Source organism: Amphibalanus amphitrite, unplaced genomic scaffold, assembly GCF_019059575.1.
Source record: "Amphibalanus amphitrite isolate SeventyFive unplaced genomic scaffold, NRLGWU_Aamphi_draft 000027F_arrow, whole genome shotgun sequence".
NCBI classification, from domain to species: Eukaryota; Metazoa; Arthropoda; class Thecostraca; order Balanomorpha; family Balanidae; genus Amphibalanus; species Amphibalanus amphitrite.
The window spans coordinates 17324-42058 of NW_024881523.1; the positions used below are offsets into that span (position 1 = coordinate 17324).

The 24735-nt window shown below is 46.0% G+C and overlaps 1 protein-coding gene across 1 annotated transcript in view; it reads left to right on the plus strand.

Moving 5' to 3' along the window:
• Positions 1 to 24735, plus strand: part of LOC122364742 — a 50714-nt gene that overhangs the window by 5031 nt on the left and 20948 nt on the right. Inside the window, exons 6-22 of the mRNA XM_043335434.1 lie at positions 107 to 151; positions 349 to 393; positions 643 to 687; positions 1689 to 1733; positions 4039 to 4083; positions 4339 to 4383; positions 4584 to 4625; positions 4912 to 4956; positions 7605 to 7649; positions 7918 to 7962; positions 9455 to 9499; positions 11633 to 11704; positions 11929 to 11973; positions 12202 to 12246; positions 12514 to 12558; positions 13787 to 13831; positions 15191 to 15235. Of these exons, the coding sequence (XP_043191369.1) occupies positions 107 to 151; positions 349 to 393; positions 643 to 687; positions 1689 to 1733; positions 4039 to 4083; positions 4339 to 4383; positions 4584 to 4625; positions 4912 to 4956; positions 7605 to 7649; positions 7918 to 7962; positions 9455 to 9499; positions 11633 to 11704; positions 11929 to 11973; positions 12202 to 12246; positions 12514 to 12558; positions 13787 to 13831; positions 15191 to 15235 (789 nt within the window). The remainder of the gene's footprint in view (positions 1 to 106; positions 152 to 348; positions 394 to 642; positions 688 to 1688; positions 1734 to 4038; positions 4084 to 4338; positions 4384 to 4583; positions 4626 to 4911; positions 4957 to 7604; positions 7650 to 7917; positions 7963 to 9454; positions 9500 to 11632; positions 11705 to 11928; positions 11974 to 12201; positions 12247 to 12513; positions 12559 to 13786; positions 13832 to 15190; positions 15236 to 24735) is intronic.

Genomic DNA, 24735 nt, shown 5'->3' on the forward strand with positions numbered 1-24735 from the left:
CTTTGCTTCGTCGATACCTTTTAATCTTATCTTTAACAAAGAATCCATGCAAAAAAGGAACCTATCTATCTCAACTTTAATATGACTTAATTGTTTTCTGTTTTAGAGTCTCAGACTAAAACCGAAGCGGCCATCATCGAGAAAAAGCCAGGTAAGTTTCAATGCGTTGTTCTGTTTCGTTAAAATTGGCTGCACTTCATAATGAATAATGTATTTTTCAGTGGCACAATTATCCTTTCAAATGCTGTTGATGTTTCTCTCATTAGCATCCAAATCAAAATTATTAACCCTACCAATGTCCATGCATGAGCTTGTGATTGATATGGCGTCTTGTTATCTTTTTTATAGAATCTAAGGCCAGACCCGAAGAAGTCGCCATCAGCAAACAGCCAGGTTAGTAAAAGCACTGCACAATGCACATTGTTCATGACATTAAATAACGTGCAATATATTCACAATGCACATGATTATATTACCAGGCCAGTGAAGGTGTTCGTTGAGTGTTAAATGCGTTTCGTATATGATTAACATTTTCCGATCCCTTGCAGCACATCATGTCCTAAGCTTTCCAATCAGGGACGTCTGATGTGACAACATATTTACTTAACTTCATGACCTGATGCATGGGACTTTTTCTTACAGATTCTGAGCCAAAAACTGATGATAGCGCCGTCGAGAGAAAGCCAGGTAAGGACATGTACGGTCCACAGCAGAAGTAATGTGGGGTTTCAGTCATGGGTATGTTCTGCTTCTGAAGCTTAGGAACGATTAGCCAGACTACAATGAAACTTTGAATGTAGCTTATATGTATCGTCTCCCTTGCAGCTGCAACTTTAGCTATTGACATTTTCTTTTCGATCACTCCGCATTAAACAATCGCCAGTCAAAGCCAACCGTTGAGATTGGTAAAACCCTACATTACTTTAGCGGTGGGCTGTACCTTGGTTGTCTTCTTTTTCCATTTATTTGCAAGGTTTTCTGACTGGTGTGTAATGTGCTTATTATTGATGCTATCTCAAATGCAGCAAAATGCTGTTAGAAATTGGATCTGATCAGGTTAATTTGATTTATCTAACATTGTTGATTTACCATATATATTTGTATCTGTATCGATAATATGACGGAGGTCAGCATTTGTTCTTTTTACAAAATACGAATAAAGATTCGACTTAAAATAAAACATCTCCATCTACAGCGATAGAAGGTCAAACAATATTATCATAACACTTCGACATAATTATGAAAAATGTATATTTTTTGCATCTGACCAATCATATTATTGGAATAGCATGATTACGTTTTTCACATATACACGCATGTTTGTCATCATGTTTTATCTTTGCTGATCATACCCGACCAGCACCTATAAGTGTATATTTACACATATTATATCTGATATCGATTAATAGATTCGGAGTCTAAGCATAAGCAGGGTATTGAAAAAAGCCAGGATAGTGCCTGCACAGTGCACATTGCATTGTAATTTTATCCAGATAAATATAATATGTCCAAATGATCATATGTGGCCTGAAGTGGGGACAGTCCTTGAGGCTTAAATGTCTTGTGTGCATTTCTATCACACAGCTATATGTCTGCGTATGTTTATGATGAGGGTTGTTTTATCAGAAGATTATGTCTAGTCGTTTAATTATTTTCATGATTTTGAGCCCATGCAATTTGTTTTTTAGATTCTGAGCCCAAACCCGAGAAAGCAGCCATTGAGAGAAAGTCAGGTGAGACTCTGTACAGAACACATACTTGTCAAGTCCACTGAATGCATGGATAATATGCCTTACGCTTATGGAACGGCAAACCTCTGGGATAGTAACAGGCAAACCAATTTAATGAGAAACAAATTCCTGAAATTTTCAGGAAACTTTATATCGACGATATATCTTAAAAGTCCTATCTTTTAAAAAAAACTAGTGTGGAAAACGAAAAGGAATGTATCAATATCACCTCCAATATGATATAGTTTTCTGTTTTAGAGTCTGTGGCTAAAACAGAAACAGTTGTCATCGAGAAAAAGCCAAGTGACCCGCGCCCCGTTGGGCTCTGCCGAGCAACGCGCCCTGTTGGGGGGGGGGGGCAATTTGGCCTCCCCCCTAAGATCTCGAGAACCATGCAACCTAGCGACAAGCGGCAAACGGTGTTGGATAGCCCCATCAGGGAACTACCTTGTGACTCAATTTCATTGACCTAGGTCAAACCGATGACGTCACAGGTCAGGTCAAAGGTCGAAATTTCACCGTTTACAGGCATTTCAAGAAATGCGTTGTAAAATCGAGTAAAATGCATTTCATTGAAAATCATCGATGGGGAAATGTTCTTCAAACACATATTTTGCTATTTGAGGTCACTGATACCAGGTCAGGTCACAGAGGTCAGGTCACTGAGGGTCACAAATAAAAAATATCATGTGATGCATGTTTTATGGTCCATTTTATATGTCAAATGCGATTATGTGGGTCAGGCAGCCTCTGGGGTCAGTTTAGATTATGTTCTGGTGAAGGTCAGGTCAAGGTCAGGTCAAATGAGGTCAAATTTCAAAGCTGATATTTTTGTATAAAATAGGTATTGATTCGATGCAGCTCGTTACGGGAAGTTCAATGGTGGTTTTTGTTTTGCCCTACGTGGTCTAGGATTGCTAAAAATTGAGTTCAAAAATTTTATGTCATCATTTTTGAACAGTTTTTTTCGCTATAACTTGGCCAAAAAACGAGATATCGATCTGAAATATGGTATGTAGGTATATAGAAGCGCAGGTACTATCACATATTTTCCGTTTTTCTGGAATTCGGATTTTTTTATAGATTTTTTTTTTAGTTTTTCTAAAAAAAAAATCAATTTTTTGAACTTTTAAGGGTCAAAAACCCAAAATTTTGAAAACTCGAGATAACAGTTTTGTAGCGCCGCTTTTTGTCTACATTCTCATATAAAGAACTTTGAAATTGCTTGGTAACTGTAGATTTGGTGAGTGTTTCAAGATTGCATGTTTTTGGCTCATTTTTGCTCGAACATGACCTCAGTTTGACCTCAATAACTCCTGACCTAAGGTGACCTAAGACTTGAAATTTGGTGTGAAGGTGTCAAATTGATGCATGGGACTGAAAATTTGGCGGCGCAGCCCCCCCCCCCCCCCCCCTCCCCAACGGAGCGAGGGTTAAATGTGTTCTTTTTATTCGTTAAAGTTTGTAGCACCTTTTAAGTAACAAATTATTTTTGGGTAGCACAATTGTCTTTTCTTATGTTGTGGAAGCTCTTATTATTACCAGTATAACGCCTTTTGGGGCGACTAACGGAGCGAGCGAGAGGGTGAGCCTTGCACGTGCGAAATTCCGAGGGAGTACCTCCAACGGACTTGTGCACGGCACCTTACTAACCGGTCTCTAGCGATGTGCCAAATTTGAGCACAATCGGCCCAGCCGTTCTCGAGATCTTGAAGCGGCACCCTGCACGTGCGCACGTGCAAAATGGGTCCCAACTGACTTGAACTGACTCGTGCACGGCACCCTACTAACTGGTCCCTAACCGTGTACCAAATTTGAGCGCCATCGGTCCAGCCGTTCTCGAGATCTGGAAACGACCCCTGCACGTGCGCACGTGCAGCAGCACCCCAACTCTGGCACATGGATATGCAGTGCCTAGTGGGTACCTACCTACATGCCAACTTTCAGCGCAATCGGCCAAGTAGTTACCGAGATATTGCAAGTTGCAACAATTACAAAACTGACACCTCTTAAGGGGTCACCCACATACATCGGGAATAGTCCAATACTTGGTAGAAGGAATGGAGCTACCCTACAAAAATTACGGCGTATAAATCGGTCAAGTGGTTGCTGAGATATAAGCCTCGCAAAAGCGTCCGCACGGCCGGCCGGGCCGGCCGGCCGCTCATACTCAGAAATTTCCGTTAATCTAAGGAAAGACTCCGCTCACTTCGCTCGCTCCGTAATGATTCAAATCTGAACAAAAATCCTACCAAATATCCGTGCATGAACATATGATTAATATTTCGTCCTTTTATCTTTCTTATAGAGTCTAAGCTAAACCCCGAAGAAGTCGTCAACAATAAGCAGCCAGGTCAGTAAAAGGCTGCAAATAAGCCATGGCATTGTTTACCGTAAAATATATGCACGGTGCACATGATAATGTTGCCTGAGTAGGGTGGTGTCCGTTGATTGCTAAATGCGGTTCATATATGATAAAAAAATTCCGATCCTTTGCTGAGCATCATGTTCAAAACTTTCCAATCATAAACGTGAGATGTAACTTTTTGGTTAATTTCACGGGTTTGTATGTTTGTATGCTATTTTATATAAACATGACTTTTTATAGATTCTGAGCCCAAAGATGAGGAGGTGACCATTGAGAGAAAGCCAGGTAAGGAAATGTCCTTTGTTGTCTTTTCCGTTTATTTGCTTACTTTTCTGACTGATTTGCAATGTGATCATTATTATTGCTATCATAAATGCAACAAAGGCTGTAAGATTTTTTTTTGTTTCTGTTTCATTTGATTTACTTGTTATTGTAAATTCGCCTAATATATTTAATTCTGTAATTGACAACGCATCGTTTTATAGATTCGGAGCCCAAGGCTAAGGAGGTTATTAAGAGAAAGCCAGGTCAGTACATGCTCATTGCCTTGTAATTGCATCCAGTAAAGTGAACGATGTGTCAAAATGTCCATATGTGGCCTGGAATAAGCAGAGTCGTTGAGTATTTGTTGTCATTTGCGCAGTTTTCCTAATTGCACAGCTGAATATCTTCGCGTTTTCATGCTAACGTTCACTTTATTTTTAGTAAAATTTATAATTTTTAGGTATTTATTTTTTAACAAATTCAAAATTTTTAGTATTTTTAGTAAACTATTTTCATGGTTTTGTGAACTGATGCAATCTGCTTTTTCAGATTCTAAGCCAAAACCAGAGAAAGTAACCATCGAAAGAAAGCCAGGTGAGACCCTGCTCAAGTGAACACTTATTTGCCAATCGTATGAATGTTTGGATAAAATGTTTCACGTTTATGAAACATTATCCCGCACCGTAGGTAGATAGTGTTTACAATTGCTTCACGTGCAAAGAGAGAAAATTACCAGATGTCGTTTAACTGATTTGTTAAACGTCTAGACTATTAACAAACTATTAAACGTCTAGTAGAAATTTCGTCTCGTCTTAATTATGTCGTATTTTTTATATAAATGTATGTTTTACCTTTAAGCGCCAGAAACATATCGGCGGTACGGGATAAAATCTTTAAACCGCTCGTAGGTATATTTTTTAACGTCTCGTCTATCGGCTCGACGTTTAAAAGATTTGTCCTACCTACTCGCGGTTTAATGTAAAGTAAACCGGCTGGGGGATAATAACAGGCTAACCGAAATAACCAGATATTCCATTTCCTGAAATTTTCAAGAAACTTTATAAGGTGGATGTAAATTAACCCAGCCCCTGTTCACGAGCTCCAGAATCCCTTTACCGTAACGTCACCACGGCGGTAGAATCTCCCTTCACCCATAGGCATGCATGCAAATTTCATCATCTTTCACTGTAAAAAAATGTCACGAGCCAATTCTATGACAAGGAGTGGGTTACACGGTCGTCCATTGTACCTTGCTGTTATATATAGGGACATTATCAGCCTGAGAGTTGTTAGTTAAAGAGTGGCCTCGTGAAACAATTGGTTACAAACGGTAACCTAATAACTTAAATGCTTCCCTAACACCCCTTCCTGCTTATCAACAGATTTCGCGCTGTGTCGGAAAACTACGCATAGTCTCATAAGTAAATCCGCCAGAAGCTTGTTGCATGCTAGTTACATGCGTGTTTCATTATCGTGTCATATCATTATTATGTCGGCTAATGAGGCACCGCCCTGCACGTGCTTTAAATATAATCCTGCGCACACGCCACCTAGTCGGAAACTCATCATCGGACTAGTCCTGGTAGGGTTTTCGTGTTGCCGAATGAGGCGAAACGACTTTGATTCGGTAGTGCCTCATAAATTCCTGCTACGGTGAGCAGCGACGAGTCTGAGACTGCTTCTAAAACGCGTCCTTCACTTCCGGCGCGGGGCCGTCATTTCCGGCCGCCATTGTTCAGTTCTGCGGCTGCCGGCGGTTGGTGCGGTTGTGTTGTGGCACGGTGCGTTGTGAAGTTCTCGGACTGGGATATTTCGAAGGTACGTTATATTGTATGATATTTACGTAGCAATGGGCGACATTTTATTTATTTTGTAATATTCTGAACACATGTTGCGTCATAGAATTCATCCCTTGACCGTTGTGGGCCACTGTTTGGTTTGAATTCCGACTATTGGAAGACGGACTTTCTTTCAGTTGCTGTCTAGCCTTTTTTCCAAATGTGTAAGCTACACATATTGCCTCACATTGATTTATCTTATACAAAAGTCAGTTGATGTAGATAATAAAACCATCCTCACTGATATTTTAAAATCAGCAGTTAATTTTCTTTTCTGTTTGCAGAGCTGCTTAAAGTTGTGGGAGACTGAGGCATGCAGGTATACCGGAAGCCAGCGATATTTCTGTTGGTAAGCCTCGCCCAGAAAAAAAAATACTTGCTTGAATCTGCGAAGTATGGCAAATATTTGATGGACTGCACAGTGCACAATGTACCTGACATGGCAGGATCAACTTGCTCACTCGCCTGTTGTAAGTGCCGTTGCGTCAGAGCCCGTGGAAGTGCCCGATCGTGTCTCATGCAACCGTATTACCTATTTTGTGAATGTTATTGGTGGTGACTCGAATCAGCTTTTGCACCACTCCACTATGATATTGTAATATGTATATTTTAGATATTTTGTATCGTATGCTAATAAGTAATAAACGTTATTTTTGTGTATGTTTTTTTTTGTAACGTGACTGGCACGCTGTCGTGGCTGTCGGAGGGGCGGCTGGGGAGAAGGGGGGGGGTGACGCAATTGAGCTAGTATTACTACTGGGCAGCAATAGCAGGCGCTAGCTGGTTGGGTTACCAGGCGAGTCCTGCTAAGGAGCCTGATCGGCGTACCGATCTGCTGGTTTTGCCCTCGTTTTCAAACGAGGTACCGAATAACGAAACGAGGGGCTGACACGGGGGTGCTCGGTTTATGAGGCGTGGGCTTGTCAATTACTAACGAAACAAGCTTGTACCCTCTTACTAGCTAAATATGAGGCGATTTTTACACGTCGCTGCATGCTCATTTTTGCGCCAGCGGTTTTTCTACAAGGGGCTTGTAAGATTTTTTTACATTCGAGCGAGCTGGAGAAAAAAAAAACAAGGATTATGTGTCATCAAAAGTTGTACCAATGTAACAATAAGTTCGCCTCATTACGATAAATGGAGCTGAAACTAAATAAATAGGACTATATCGAGCCAAAATCAGCCATTCAAATGACCCTTTCATTTGAACGCGAAAGATTTCCTCTGATGACGTCACTGCACGGGACACGGCGCCTTTATTTCCCTATAGTGAACCAACCTGAGTAGTAAAGAAATCTTGAATTAACCCAACCTTGGAAATAATCTATATTATAAATTATCAATGCTAAAAATTGACAGGATTCTATCAATATCACCTCTAATATGACTTATTCTTATTTTTAGAATCTGAGACTAAAACGGAAGCAGTCATCATCGAGAAAAAGCCAGGTGAGTTTCGATGCGTGGTTCTAATATGTGAAAGTTTATGAGACCCTTGCGGTATAACTGAGTGGCACAAATGTTCTTTCTCATATTTTTGTTTTTCCTCTCATTATCCTTTAATTTTTTTTTGTCTAAATGATGCTTGTAACATGTGTTCATGACGTTTAACGTTTTCTATTTAGGAGCTTGTGTTCCTAATAAAAAAGAATTTTAAACCTATAAATTTCCGCGCATTATTAACCTTTGATTAATATCGTCCTTTTATTATGTACAGAGTTGAAGCACAAACCCGGAGAAGTTGTTAGCAACAAACAGACAGGTTAGTAAACACACTCCGCCTGAGGGGGGGGGGTCATTGTATGCCGCTTTGTTAATGTTAATTGGCATGAGCATTCAAAACGTTTTCTCGTGTAATTTAACCCGCGACCTGGTGGGGGGGGGGGGGCTATTTTTTGCCCCCCCCCCTCCAGACTTTTCGATATATCTCCAGAACCGCTGCGCCGATCGTCACCAAACTTTCAGTACCCTCCCGGACATCAATTTTACACATGGTAACCAAAAATTTTTCCAAAGGCTATGATAGGTTGGCCGCAAATGACGTCAGAGTGACGTCATGTTCTGCCGTTTTCGACCCAAAAAAGGGTTTCGCGGGAAGAGCTGTCAGGCCTATAGCTTTGCAAATATAGAAAAATGATAGACATAAAAGCTGTAAAATTGACAGGGCTACGAAACTTCTATCTTAAATTTTTGAAATTTTTGGATTTTGACCCCAAAAAATAAAAAAAAAATTGGATATAATGATCGAAAAATCCAAAAAGTTTTTTGAATTTCGCAAAAAACGGAATATATGTGATAGTCCTTACCGCCTTCCATCCACATACCAAATTTGAGATTGATACCTTATTTTTTGGCGAAGTTATAGCGAAAAAACTGTTCAAAATTGATGACGTCAAATTTTCAAACTCAATTTTGAGCAATTCTAGACCCCGTAGCGCAAAACAAAGACCACCATTAGACTCCCCGTGACGAGCTGCATCGAATCAATACCCATTTTATGCAAAACTATCAACTTTAAAATTTGACCTTTTTTGGCCTGACCTTGACCTGACCTTGACCTGAACTTCACCAGAAAGTGACCTAAGCCGTACCTGATAGTCTTATAACCAACACCATTGAGTTGGAAATGAAAAATTGGCCATAAAACATGCATCACACAACCTTAGTAAAGTTGGGCTCATGTGACCTGACCTGTGACCCTTGGTGACCTGACCTGTGACGTGACCTGGTATTGTCAGTGACCTCTAATAGCAACATACCTACTAGGCAACTGACGCCCTATCGCTGATTCTCGACAAAATGCGTTTTCCTCGGTGTTATAGCGCATTCCCTAGAAGACCCGTGAACGGTGAAACATTTCATCTTTGACCTGACCTGTGACGTCATCGGTGACCCCGAGGTCAATGAAATTTGGTTTCCTTCGACAGATTTGACAGACCTTTCGAACGCCGTTTGAATTTTGCGGATCCGTCCAGTAGTTTCGGAGATACGAGGGGGGGGGGCAAAAAATAGCCCCCCCCCCACCAGGTCGCGTTATAAACAGACCCCACCAGGGCGCGGGTTAATGCTGGTTATGCAGAGTTTTGAGTTGATTACAAAATAAAAGGTCACTTTTAGCAATCAATCGTAATAAAAACACCGTCCTTGACTTTCGGCTGCCTTTCTATATTAACTCAGAACAAATAAGAGAAATGTTTATTATTTAGCCTTGAACACGTCATTCTTTAACTAGTTTTGCATCTCTTTGTTTTTAGATTCTGTGTCTAAATGTGAAGGAGTGACTATCAAGAGGAGGCCAGGTACGTATCCTCCATTACCGTTCGTCCACTCCAATCCATGCGTGTGGTATCAGTGTTTCCACCCGCACTCGAATCGTGTTGCCACGCATATGCTCTCTTACAGTTCAGGTTTCTAGTACGAATCGGCTGGGGCATTCCACGTCAAATCGAACAAAAATCGGCTGTTTTGCACCTTACCATCAGCGATTTCATTATAAATTTGTGAGCGAGTTCCTGTGACGCCCCGGACAATACATTGATGTTTTTTGCACATTCTGACCACAGGTCTTCTAAATATAGGGCATCGAATTTTTTACAAAATGTTGCATCTTTATATTTTTGAGCGACCATAACTTTGGTTGTACTTGTTTGATTTGATTGAAATAAGCCTTACTGTTTAGGTAATTTCTTAAGCATTTGTTTAGAATAGCACCTACTTAAATATATGACCTTGAAATTTGCTTAACTCTGTTCTTAAGCACAAAAATTGAAATAGCAAAAAACACGTCACCTTCGATTTGGCTAATTTTCATATATTTTATTGCCTACCATATTCTTAACAACCTGTGAAAAAATTAGAGTGGGCCATTCATAAGTTTTGAAGAAAATGGCACATATGCAAACGTATGTTAGCACGCGCAGTGGAGGGGGAAGAGTGAATTTCGCCCCACCCCTCCTGTTTTTCGCCAATATCTCATAGTATTAATGCGAAATTAATTATAGCTACCTGTCCAAAATTGAATTGCACATCTCATCGTGCAAGCAAGAAGAAAATCGGTTCACAACTGGTCTAGTAATAGCGGTGTAAAGTGAACATCCTGTCGCCGCGGCGACGCGGCGACTCGGCAGCCGGCGCCGACCGCTAGCCGCCGCCTGAATTGTAGACTGTGCCGGGACGGAACGGAACGGTTCCGTCTTTACATCGCGCTCCTTGCCGCTGATTACGTTCGATTCGCGTCAAATGTTGTGAGAAGACTAAGAAATGCACAGGCAATCTTGTGGTGTAATAATTTTGAAAATCAGTTGGTAAACAATTGAAATATGAACGTGTAAACACAAAATTGTGATTGCTGCGTTTCCCGTGTCGGCCGATCCCGCCTCAGCCGGCGACATGTTACTCTTAGCAGGTCTCTAACTGCCATATTTATTATTGGATTAACTAGAAATTCCCCATACATACTCAAAAATGTATATTCTTTCGTATAGTGAAGATAAAAAGACGTGAAGATATCGTTGGGTGATAATGTTTTCGTTGAATTTTTGGCTTCATGATGCATTTCCACACGGCTCAAAATTCACCGCAAAATACCGTTTGCCTGAGACACTTTTACTATGGAACTTGAATGCTTGACTACGATGACTATGTATTTCCATTCTCGCAGAGTTTGGGATATCACTAATCAGCAATCATTCATTTCAGAAAGTGTACACAAGCAAGCATGTCTTGACTCTGTCTTTCAAGGTCACGCGCGGTTGCGTGATATTGATGCATGAAAACGGCGTTTGCCGCGAGAGTTATGAATGGCCCACTCCAATTTTTTCACAGATGGTTAGGAACATTGTGACGGACATAATATGTAAAAATTACCCGAATCGAAGGTGACGTGTTTTTTGCTATTTAAATTTTTCTGTTTTAATTCAAGGTCAAATGCATTTCAAGGTCACTTCAATTTAATTCTATAATTAAAAATCAAAGCCTTATCAATTGCCTACAAGACCCTGTTAATATCATTTTGATACCAGAAAAGGAACCAGAGTTATAGACAATTAAAAAATTGATGTGTGGCATTTTTGGCTATATTCGATGACCTATATCTCAGCGATACTTTATCAAATTTCGAAAATATTATACGTAACTCAGTTTTGAACCATGCCCAGTCTGCCTACAAATTTTCAGAAAAATCGAAGGGGATGACGGATTTCGGTGTTTGATTTGACGTGGAATGCCCCGGCTGACACTACACTCACCAACGCCATCCTCTTAGGTGTAAATGACGAAGTGTGAAAGGCGATGCAGTTAATCCAGTAGCGCGACCTTCACACGATTCCCTGCTTTTATTGTTCTCACTCATAAGATCACGTCAAATTTAAGGGAAACTTTGCTGTATACTTATTTGAAGCGTGGTCATTAACCAATTTAATGTCCCGTTTAAGGTCACGGAACGTCTTTGACAAGGAAGCCGTCTTATCAGCATACTATCGAAGACATCTCACGGAGCGAGCGAGGTAAGTGTGTAGCTGCCAGAAACTATACCTACAGGAGCATGAAAAGAAACAAACGAGAAGGAGAGAGGGGGGGGGGGGTAGAGGGAAAGAAGGAAGGAGGGGTGAGAGACACCAGTATAGAAATACAGATAGGTTCTTTTAGATTGGCTAAAAAACATCTTAATCTTCCATCATAACCTTTCATTGAGCGATGCTTGCTGGATCAGATGTCGCTGTTTTTTCAGATTCCGAGCCCAGAAGACAGATTGTCACCCTTGAGCGGAAGCCAGGTAGGCAGCGAGACCCAAACTTACCTTAGTCGAACACTGTACAAAGGACTATAAAACTCTCTCGATTAGGAGTCAATGAAACATGCAGAACAAGACGGCATTCAAAGGGATAAGTGTGACTTAGTTTTTGAGAACGGCACATTGGTTTTTCTGTTAATATGTAGTAAGTTCGTTTTGGCTTGTCTTGCATACCACGACGTGTTATCATACATGTTCATCGCCTTTCAGGTACTGGAACTCGATCGAGAAAAACTCTCGTGCGCAGGGAGCATGGTAAGTGCTGCATTTCTTGTCATGATCTATAACAGGTTCTTGTCAGTTCGCTAAATACTTTGATAGCCAGTGTGTATAGCTTGCATAACTCTCGGAACGGCTAGTATCGCGGCAATCTCTTACATGCAGTTTCATTTTTCAGTCTGCTAGGTATTTCATCCCTTGATGCTGATAAACAATCAAACGTCGGACGAAAACTTCAGAAATATCTTCTTATGAGAAATACAAATTTCACTCATGCCGCCGTTGCCATATATTCCATTCCAGGCGCTACGACTCCGACCAAGACCACCACTGTACGAAGAAAACAAGGTGGGATATAAATTGTTAAAGCGCTGATAAGTACTTACGTGTTTTATTCTGATGGCGTTCTACCCCTCAGCTCTACCGATAAAAGTACACCATACAAGTACTACTACTTAAGTAATTAAAAGTAATTAAAAGTAATTAAAAAAAAGTAATTAAAAGTACACTGTATAAGTAGATGCATATTGCATAGGTACCCTTATTTGTGCAATTTACGGCATTTATGATTTGAATTAGGTAGATATATTTCCACAATGATAGGTATTTTACCTTCTTAGCCAACATTAATCCTGCACCCTGTGCAACTAATATTCTAAACGACCAAAGCCACAACTGTTGCATAACATTCTGACGAATACGACATGTTTCCTTCATTGGTTTCACTTTGGCTTCGCTTACCGGCCGCCTAAAACTACCGTCAATAATCTAATGTTGTGACATGAACATCTAATCTTCACTTTACATAAAAGATGATAGTGACTGATTCAATGCCCATTTCTGTCCTCTCCGTGGCCGAGTGGATAAAAGCGCCGGAATTCGACGCTTAGGGGGAAGTGAGAGCCCGGTTCAAGCCCCGGTGCGGGCGGCCACATTTAGCTCCTACGTGTAATGGCGTGCGTGTCTGTGGCAGGGGCCGCACAGAAGCCATGGGTAACGTGAGTGAGCGGAGGGGACCGTGTCCAGTCGTGAGGGCACGTTAAACGTTCGGACAAAATTCTGCCATACAACTGGAATTGCACGATCGGGTGGTGGGGTCAGGGTCAGCCCAACAGGCTATGCTTAGTGCGGGCTCTGATTCCTCAAATCCTCCCATTCAGCCATTCGGACTAAATTTAAAAAAAAAAAACAGACTCAGGACCAAGGCAGAAGGTGGTTACTTTTGAAAAGAGGCCAGGTAAGTGAGTCCTGTGTGTGTACCGATTTCTAAAAAAAAGAAATATTTATTAACATGTCAGACAAGCTCTATGCAAAATAGAACGTGTAGAGCGTTGTCATAAGCCAGCATGGCTCATTTGCTTTAGCGAATACAAGTGTGCAACTGACATATCTTTTAATTAGTCATTATGTTCACATCAGTGACATCACAGGAGTTTTAATTCATTGATTAGCTTATCATGCGTCTGGTAACACGCATCATGAGTATGCCCCATCTCACTGTATGACAAACGGTATTCGCCCTTCCCTGCATTTGTCATTGCATCATTTGTTCACGGTGACTTGGCCCCCCTTTCAGGTTCTTCACCTAGGCGAAAGATGGTCGGCTTTGAAAGGAGGCCAGGTAAGTGCAGTACAATCACAGAAGCTAGGTGAGAAGTGGCTTTAACCCTCGCCGGACCTACATATTGGTTTTCTACATAGGGGAGACCCGGGAGGTATAGGGCCCCCGGGAGGTATGGGCCATCGCAGTTTTGAAGAAGTGTTGCGTATTTTTACACATTTGACCGCGTAAACTAGTAGCAGCCATTCCGTTATACAACCCACGTGATTTCCAAAATCTTCCTCAGTCTTCTTTAACAATGAGCAGTGATAACGCGTTTTGCCCTCTTCGAGTAAAATACGGTACCTACATACGGAATATTCGTGATAAATTTGAACCAGGCTCGTTTTATTATGTCAGCCCATCGCTACCATAAAGTTTAAAACATGCAAAGTAAGACTGGATAGACAATTTGAAGTTTTCTTGCAAGATTATGAGTTAAGATGTTACGCGCATTCTGGCATCCTAACCGGGAGGTTCGGGCCACCCACCCCCAATGATTCTAAATCAATGAAATGATGCTTTCATTGAATGACCTCTTCAATAAGTTTTATTTTTGTCGCACAAGGTCGAAAATTTAAGTACAAATTGCATTCAAACATAAAAATATTATTTGTCTTATTTCATGGAGCATGATTAGAGACTAGAGTTTACCAAAATATTTACATCATAGGTGGCGGAACGGGGAGGGCACCGCGGCACCGTGCCCCCTTTGATTTTGGCATTTTAACATTAGCCCTATGGGCGTTGCATGGAAAGAATGGGACCAAAAGTCGGCAGTGCCTCCCCCCTTAATTGAAGGTGTTCCGCCACTACTGAAATACATATGTGCCCAAGTGACCTCTACGGGGTAACCTGCTGGTCGCCTATGCAGTACATGGGCTCTAAGAGAGCTCAAGGTAGAGCCCAGCTACGAGTATTGTTCTTAATGTCGAGAAAAGAATATGAAACATGACACCGGCCCACACCTCCCGGGCCATGGCCCATGCCTCCCGGTGTATTTTGATTGATCGAAAAAGCGCATGATTTATTTAAAGTTATCTCCAGACAAAATAGTTGATCCCAGATGCCTAATGAGGCACACTTTACAATCAAAAATCAATTTCACGTACACAGAGTGAACTGTGAAAAAACCAGGTCTAGCCACTGCCCACTGGAAGAAAATTGCCTATTCACTAAACCGGCGCATACCTCCCAGGTCTCCCCTATTTAGTAGGCATTTAGGCATTTAGTATTAAGTATTATATTTATGTAGTACATACTTAGTAGGATGAGGTATCATGAGTAGGTATGCCCCATCTCTGTATGGCAAACGGTATTCGCCTTTCTCTGCATTTGTCATTGCATAATTTGTTCACGGTGACTTGGCCCCCCTTTCAGGTTCGTCACCTAGGCGAAAGATAGTCAGCTTTGAAAGGAGGCCAGGTAAGTGCAGTTTGGTAATCATAATCACAGTAACTAGATGAGAAGTTGCTTTTAACATTGTATTGAACTTCGCTTTATTTATTAACTTTATTAACTTTATTGAACTGTGGGCGGTGAGCACGGGCGTAGGAACGTCATGAAAAGTGGGTGGGCCACCCTGTCAAGGGGCCTCCTTTTCCAGGGGGCCTCCTATTTTCAGGGGCCTCCACTTTTGCCTCATCCTGCTGGCTGCTTTCAAGTATGACCTCCAAATCTAGCTTCTGAGATCAGGCAGATGTACCCAGGGGCGTAACCGCTAAAGCGAACAGTGCGGAAAGTCCGCACCATTTTTAAAACTTCTTCCCCCTCCGATTTTTTTTTTAGAATCTATTTGCCGCAAACGGCGCATGACCCTTGAAAACCCTTACACAAATGTCTTCCTCGTTTCCCAGGTGCCCCCATTAGCTTCATAGGCGCCCTCTTTGGCATATAAGCGCCCTATGTGCCTATAGTCATCAGAGACATCCCTATATGTCCCACAGTCGCCCCGTTGTCGCATACAGGGTGACACAAAAAAAAAACGGTCATCACCAAATTTCGAATAACCTCGGAAGTCTTATTCAGATCATCACCAAACTTCGGCCACTTAAGATCACACCTATGTAGCATACATCCACCAAGTTTCAAGTCTTCACTACGAATACTTTTAGTACAGTGTGTGTTTTACTGACGCTCCACAATGTGCTCCAGGTGAGCGCCACGGCGCTGCAGGGCGTAGGCACACTTGCATCCGGCGGGCAAAGTTGTCGATAACTCGATGGCTGTGCACTTTACAGAGTGCAATGGCCTCTGGAGACAGTGCTCAGGGGTGTGCTAAACCCTGAAACGTTATTCTTATCGGGTTATCGGCAACTTTGCCCGCCGGATGCAGGTGTGCCTACGCCCTGCAGCGCCGGGGCGCTCACCTGGAGCACATTGTGGAGCGTCCGTAAAACACACACTGTACTAAAAGTATTCGTAGTGAAGACTTGAAACTTGTGGATGTCTGCTACATAGGTGTGACCTAAAGTGGCCGAAGTTTGGTGATGATCTGAATAAAACTTCCGAAGTTATTCGAATTTTGGTGATGACAGCTTTTTTGTGTCACCCTGTACAATGTGCGCTTATCATAGGCGTCTCTCTTTTATGGACACTTGAAGGCGCCTCTCTTTGCCATGCCGGCGCCCCTGTTTCTTATGAATGCACCCCCATGGCATTGATCAATTGCAATTTGCAGACCTCTATTGCATGTGGACGCCCATATATGTAGGCCTCAGAGGCGCCCCTCTTTCGCATTGAGGCACCCCTATGGGCTTCATAGGCGCCCCTCTATTGCACGTAGGTGCCCTACTGTCTCAGAACCGCTCTCCTTTGGCATGCAGACGCCCATCTTTCGTACGGAGGAGCCGCTGTGGTTCTTAGAGACGGCATGGTGCTCCCAGACGCAGATGGGACTCTCGGAGTCGACAGTGTGGGACCTTCAGTCGCTGATGGGTGCCCGCCAAATGTGGACCCTCGGAGACGCCGGTATGGGGCCCTCAGAGATGCCGGAATGTGGCCCTTAGAGACACCGGTGTGGAACCCTCAGATACTTCAGTGTGAAGCCCTTACAATTGCTGGTGTGGAGCAACGAATGCGCTGGCTTAAATCCCTCAGAGGCCGGTACATGGGCATTAGAGCCCAGTGAGAGTTTGTGTTGTGCCTTCAGTGGCCTTGTGGAGCCGTTAGACATCAACATGGTGCTCTCCTCAGGAGCCGGTGAGTCCTCAGAGTCACCGGTGTGGGGCCTTCAGAGCACCGAGATACTGGTGTGGGGCCCTCAGAGGTGTCGGTGTGGGTCCTTTAGATGTACATATAGAGCCTTGAGATGCACAGGTGTGGTGGCCCACAGAGGCGCCGGTGTGGGGCCCCCAGAGCCACCGATATAGGGCCCTAAGAGTCACTAGTATGACCCTCAAAGGCGCCGCTGTGTGGCGCTCATAAACACTGGTGTGGAGCCGCTGTGTGGCGCTCATAAACACTGGTGTGGAGCCGTTAGAGGCCGGAAAGGGCCTGTTGTGATTGGATTCAAACGTTTATAAATCGAAGTCTTTTTCTAATCTACCGTCCATAGTATCTAACGTCTAACAGCCATAATCAGAATCAATTCATAAATCTAATCTAATCTAATTGTGATAAAACACTTGAGTTCTGGGGTCCAACTGTCCTGTATTTCGACACCCCAGTTAACCATCAAAACATCGGTATTGGTCGCGTGAGGATGATGCGAGGGAGCTCCGCATTTCACAACATCCTCCCCCCGCGAAAGTGCGCCAGCACGCGCTTCTGTTGTTCCGGTCTCTGTGACACTGGAAGTCAGGTTGCTTCCAGGGGGTATAGTCTCTGGACTGGCCGCGCGAGCTCACCACCAGCTGTTCGCACTGTCGCAGACCGGGTCAAACCGTCCCGTCCCTGGTGCAGCTGGGTGATTTTGCCCATCTGCCAGAGTGCTGGTGATGTCTTCGTGTTATCGCCGATCAAGACCATGTCCCCCACCTTGGGCTGATCATTTGGCTCACGGCGCGGTACTCTCAGCTCCCTCACGTACTCTCGTGCCCACCTTTGCCATAGGTGCTGAAGGACCTGCCGTCGGTACCTCCATCTTGCTCCCAGAGAGCGCCCAGGTTCGCCATCCGTCTCCGGGTGGTCCGTGGCGGCACGCTCCGCAGACTCATGTGACGTATCTCGCAGGAAGTCTTCAGGCGAAAGAGTTCGTACGTCGTTGATGTCCTCAGTGAGCGGTGAAAGTGGTCTCGCATTTATGACACTCTCAATGCGACATAACACTGTTTGCAGCTCGGAGAACGTCATCAGGCTCTTGTACAATGTCTTTCTCAGAGCGTCTTTTGTTGTCCGCACCATTCGTTCAAAAAATCCTCCCCACCAGGGGGCTCTTGGCACGTTAAACTTCCAGGTCACGCCTAGATGGGTCAAGCGGGATGCGGCTCCTTGAAAGTTTGTGGCGTTGTCGCTGAAAACTACTGTGGGTTTTCCACGACGAGCCACGAACCGCTCGAAGGCCGCCAGGAAGTCTTCTGTCGAAAGCGTTTCCACAAGCTCCAGGTGGACGGCGCGGACGGCAGTGCAGGTGAAGAGGACGAAGTAGGCCTTCACCGGTTCAGATTTCTCGCCATCTTTGAAGTACAGGGGTCCACCCAGGTCGACACCGATGCGCGAGAAGGGTGCGCCACCGCATACCCTCTCCTTGGGAAGCGGCGCCCTCTCCTGTGACAGTGGCTTCAGGCGAAACACCCTACATCTTGCACAGTCATGTATGGTCTGGCGCACTGTCTGGCGACTCCGGGGTACCCAGAACCGGGATCGGAGAGCGAACATTGTCTGCTGTATCCCTGCATGACAGAGATTCTCATGCAGGTCTAGAATGACCAGCTTGGTGTAGCGGTGTTTGCTGGGCAGTATCAGCGGGTACTTTTCTTGTGCAGTCAGTTCTGATTCTTGGAGACGGCCGGTCACTCTCAGGAATCCGTTGTTTAGATGCGGATTCAGATGGAAGACATCTGAAGTCCCGGGAACATCTTGTCCGCTCTGAAGCCTTGCTTTCTCATCTTTAAATGCGTCGGTCTGAGCTTGTGCAACCCATAGGTCGCCAGCTCTCCGGATCTCCTCCTGGGTGAGTTCTCCCGCTGTGTCTTCTTCTCGCCGTGCCTTCTTCGTCCAGCGAATGACCCAGGCGGTGACGCGATGCAGACGTTTCAGGGAGCTGTAGTTCTCCAGTGGCACCAGCTGACCGATTCCAGCGACATCTTCCGCGGTGGAGCACGCGTTGACGCTCACTTCTTGTTTCTCTTGCTCCACCGTGCAGTCAGCTGGTACCTCCTCATCTTCATACCGTGCCGGCCACTGTGCGTGAGGCATGCGTAGCCACACGGGGCCACGTGTCCACAGGTCATTTGCCAGTGCTGACGATGATGCTCCTCGAGATGGCAGGTCTGCGGGATTGTCCACCCCTGGGCAATGCCTCCAGGCGTCAGGTGAGGTCAGTGCTTGGATTTCGTGGACTCTGTTCCGAACGTACGTTCCCCACCTCAGTGCATTACTTCGGATCCAGTGCAAGGTGACTGATGAGTCCGTCCAGAGGAACTCTGCTGACGGCGCGATTGGCAGGTGCTTCTTCACGAAGGTCAGGAGACGCGCTCCGATGAGCGCCGCAGTAAGTTCGAGTCTGGGAATTGAAAGGCCTTGTGACGGCGCGAGTCGTGTTTTGCAGATGACCAATGCCGTTTCCTGGACGGGTGCATCAGTACTGCTGCGAATGTACACTACTGCGGCGAGAGCGTCTTTACTGGCATCACAGAAGACATGTAACTGGAAGACTTCGTCATGTCGCCCGTAGAAGCGTGGAACCCTGAAGGCTTCGAACTGCGTTAGCTCTGCAAGCCACTTTCTCCATTGGAATCGTGACTCTGACGTGATTGGTTCGTCCCAGTCCAGACCTTGTCTCCACAGGGCCCTCAGGAGCATCTTGACTCTGACAGAAAAAGCCGCCATCAGGCCAAGCGGGTCATAGAACGCAGCGGCGATCTTCAGGATGGTCCGCTTGGTCTCCGGCAACGCCGCAGCATACTCTGCCAGTGTGCGTGTGCACATCTCCAGAACGTCTGAAGCAGGCTGCCAGGTCACCCCTAGTACCTTCCGGTCAGTTTCCCCACAATCACCGAGATTCCTTTCAGTCGTTTCACCCGAGGCACTCCTGTCCCACTTTGTCATGACCATCCCTGCATCAAGGAAGATATACTGTGTCCGAGCTTTGACCTCCTCCGCCTCCTCTTCCGTGTCGACACTAGTGATGAGGTCATCACAGTATATGTCTCGCTTCAGCATTGTCACCAGCTCGGGGTCGGACTGTTCGTAGAGCTTCAGGTGATGCCTGATGGTGGCTTGGAGGAGGAACGGGGACGCATTTACGCCGAAGATAACTCTTGTCATCCGGTAAGTCGTCGGGATAGGATCGGTCGCTCTTTCCCTCCATAGGAAGCGCGTGACGTCCCGCTCAGCTGGATGCAGTGCCACTTGCAGGAATGCCTTCTCGAGGTCAGCTACGAGACCCACTCGTCTGAACCGGAAGCGAAGGAGAAGGCCGGTGAGATCGGCTATCAGGTTGGGTCCAGCATTGATATGATCGTTCAGGGCACTTGGTTGTCCAGCTGCAGCATCGAAGACTACTCGCACTTTGCTCTTTTTGTAGACAGCTTGATGAGCCAAAATATGCACTGGCCCGTCGGGTACGGTTGGCGCCTTCTCCGCGTGATCGTCATCCAAGTAGTTTTGGATTGCGTTATCATACTCGTTCAGCCGTCCTTTCTTCTTAAGTGACCTTTCACAGGCTTTTAGCCTCGTACTCGCGAGTATTTCATTCGTCGGGACGGAGGCTCTCATCCCTTCCTTCCAAGGCCAACAGACTTGATACCTTCCGTTTGGTAGGCGCTCCAGCGTCTCTTCAAAAGAGCGTTTAACTTCATCGTCGCAGCGAATGCGGTCCTTTCCACCATCGGCTTCCTCGGTACTAATTCCTACCTTCTCCAGGCTCCAGAGGTCTTGTAAGAGGTCTTCGGCCTTCTCCGCTCTGATGAAGTTGGAAGTCGCTGCCTGAGCTGCTTCCCCAGAGCCGGAGGGACCGGAGATGATCCAGCCGAATCGCGAGCCCAGCGCGATGGGCCCGGCAGTTCCGATCTTCATGCGGCCGTCGATCACTTCCCGCATGTAGTCCTGTCCAATCAGTACGGAGATGGTGTGATCTTCGCCTTCCAGTGTCACCGGTTCAGCCAGATGCAGTCCTTTCAAGTGAGCGTGACGTCTGATCGCCGGCTCCGCTCTCGGTGGTGAGCTGCAGATCGTCGGCACGACATAGGCTGTTATCGCCAGAGGTGGGGTTCCGTCACAGAGGCCTTTTAGTGATATCTGCACCTTCCTCATCTTTTGCTTCGTCTGCCCACCTCCGAACGACTGCACGTTCATGTCGTCGAGGGCCAGCTGCTGGCAGTGAAGCTGGTCGGCCACGGCGGATGTCACAAACGACTGGTTACTACCAGTGTCAAGCATTACCCTTACTACTTTTCGGTCCGCTTCGCCCATTGCATACACCTTCGCCGTCTGCATTAGAATGACCCCATTGCCTCCAGCGCTCGCTCCGCTAGCGCTTGCGGCTATTACCGTCGGGTTCGAGGACGGCTCTGTCGCTGATGTCTCGAGTTGTGCTGTGTTGACCGTCCGAGATGCGGATCGTTCGCACAACAACGAGTGGTGGGGGCCCGAGCACCGCTCGCACCTGGGTCTGTTGGCCGGGCATTCCGCTGCGCGGTGCCGGGGTTCTAAGCACCAAAAACATGCGCCGGCTCGAATCAGACGATCTCGCCGGTCAGTTATGGTCATATGCTTAGCTTTCCGACATTTGCTCGTGGCATGTTGGTACTCGCAGAACAGGCATGTCTGACCAAGAGATCCAGAACTGGTCGCAAGGGCGGTGGCTGATGCTATATTTTTGCCGACTGATCGTCTTGACATTGACTCCAAGGTTTTACCGTGCGCGACTAAATATTGCGCCGCATGTTCGACTAAGTCAGCAGACACCTTGCATCCTTTCTCCTTGAGATAGACTTCCAAGGAGTCCGGGCAGCTTTCCAGGAACTGTTCAGTCACGATCAGATCGAAGAGACCTTCGTATGAAGCATCAGTTCCCGACAGCTCGATCCACCTGGCCAAGTATGACTCAAGACGAGACAAAAATTGACTTGGGCTCTCGTCTGTCTCTGGTAAGATATTTCTCAGTTTCAGGCGGTAACCCTCTGATGTTAGCCCATACCGCTCGAGCAAGGCTGCCTTTAAATCCTCATACCGCTCCGCTTGTTCTTCTGAAAGCCGGGAATATGTTTCTAGAGCCTTTCCTGTGAGGAGGGCACTAAGGTGCCCTGCCCATTGGTGCTCCGGCCAATCATTGAGCCGGGCGTGGCGCTCGAATCTCTTGATGTAGGCATCCATTTTGTCCTTTTCTTCGTCGAACGTGGGCATTTTGGGACCCGTAACGGTGCCTCGTCTCGGCCTCTCCGTGTCCGCCGAGGTTTCCGACGGGGCGCGTAATCTTGCTAGCTCCAGTTCATGTTTTCGTTCCTTTTCGCGTTCTTCCCTATCTCTTTCCTTGGCTTTTTCTTCTCTCTCTTCCTTTTCTCTCTCTCTTTCCTTTTCTCTCTCTTCCTTTTCCTTTTCTCTCTCTTCCTTTTCCTTTTCCCTCTCTCTTTCCAGTCTTCTCTCCTCTCTTTCTAGTTGTTTGCATGCGAAAGTCAACGCTGCTTCGCCTGTCAATCCATGTCTAGCTGCGACTTCAATGTAAGCTTCCATTTCGCTAGTCCTGAGTCCTGTCACGGTCGCCAGATGTTGTGATTGGATTCAAACGTTTATAAATCGAAGTCTTTTTCTAATCTACCGTCCATAGTATCTAACGTCTAACAGCCATAATCAGAATCAATTCATAAATCTAATCTAATCTAATTGTGATAAAACACTTGAGTTCTGGGGTCCAACTGTCCTGTATTTCGACACCCCAGTTAACCATCAAAACATCGGTATTGGTCGCGTGAGGATGATGCGAGGGAGCTCCGCATTTCACAACAGGCCCTTAGATGCCTACAAGGAGCCTTCAGAAGCCGGCGTGGCACCCTTATGGGGATAAGCGTGTCTACTTAAAAGCCCTTGAGGTGCTCTCATGAGCTCTGTGGGGCCCTACCTAGCCGAAATATGGCCACGGCCAGTTGCCGCCGCATGGCTCTTCAGACTATCATTCTCAGGGGCCTCATCTGCCTAGTTTGAATAGAAGGGCCTCTCAGACCATCAGTCTCATGGGCCTCCTCTGGCTAGTATAAATAGAAGGGCCTGTTAGACCATCAATCCTAGGGGCCTCTTCTGGTTAGTATAAATAGAAGAGCCTCTCAGACCATTAATCTCAGGGGGCCCGCGCTGTGGACAGTATAAATAAAAGGGCCTCTCAGACCATCAGTCCCGGGGGCCTCCCTAGAAAGTGTAAATGTGGATAGAGGGCCCCCTCAGATTCATTACGAGTGGACCTCTCTGACTATCAGTCTCAGGGGCCTCTTGTGGCCAGTATGCATATAAAAGCCTCCCAGACCATCGGTCTCAGGGGCCTCTTCTGACTAGTGTGGATAGAGGGCCCTCCCAGACCACCGGTTTCAGGGGCCTCCAGTGGCCAGTTATATGAACAGAAGGGCCTCATAGCCATCAGCCTCGGGGGCCTCTTCTGACTGGTGTAAATATGAGGGCCTCTCATACCATCAGTCTCAGGGGCCTCCTCTGCCTAGTGTGAATATAAGGGCTTCCCAGGCCATCAGTCTCAGGGGACTCTTCTGACTGGTGCCGGATTGAGGGACCTCCCAGACCGAAAGTTTTGGGGGTCTCCTGTGGCCAGTATGAATAGAAGGGCCTCTCAGTCCATCAGTATCATGGGCCTCTTCTGCCTGGTGTGATTATAAGGGCCTCTCAGGTCATCAGTCTCAGGGGCCTCCTCTGACTACAGTGTAGATGGATAGGCCTCCCAGACCATCAGTCTCAGGGGCCTCTTCTGACTATTGAGGATAGAGGGGCCTCCTCTGACTAATGAGGGTAGGGGGCCTCGGCTAGACCGCCAGTGTCAGGGGCCTATTCTGACTTGTGTGGATGGAGGGCCTCCCAGACCAGTGTGGATATTGGGGCCTCCTCAGATCCACTAGGGCCTCTCAGGCCATCAGTATCAGGGGCTTCGACTGATAAGTATGAACAGAGGGCCTCCTTGGATCCATCACGGCCCCTTGGAGTCCGTGCGTGAGGATTCTTGGAACTTCTTTTTACCGAGTTTGTTTATTCTGGAAGGTGACGACGTTCTCTCAAATCGAGACGAGGGGCCTCGAGTAAAAAGTGGGTGGGCCAAAACACATGGTTGGCCCCCCCACCTCGAAAAGTGGGTGGGCACTTGCCCACCTGCCCCCCCCCCCTGTTCCTACGCCTATGGCGGTGAGAAAATGTATGATGCTGAGAGTTAGGTATATTCAGTTCTGGGGAGTACCTATGGAAACGCAATACGTAACCGATTGCTATAGTGTTCAAGAGGTTGGCTCTTGCTTACAATGACTGGGTCAACCAGCTTGATTCTTCTTTGCCTTTCACACACAACTGTCGGAACCATCTCCGTGAGTCCAACGCCATCTCGCGGTTAGGCGCCATCTCCGTTCCACCCCTCCCCTTGCCCCCACGGCACCTACTCTCCCTTCACACTCCCCTGGAGCACTGCGCAGGCCGCAGACCTGACGGCCGGTGGGCGGAGCCAGCCGGGGTCCGGCTCATTGTGATTGGCCAGCGTCTTATCCAATCACATGGATCAGTGGCTGCACTTGCAGCCCATTAGTTGTAACCAGTTAAACAAACATCCCCATAGGCCATAC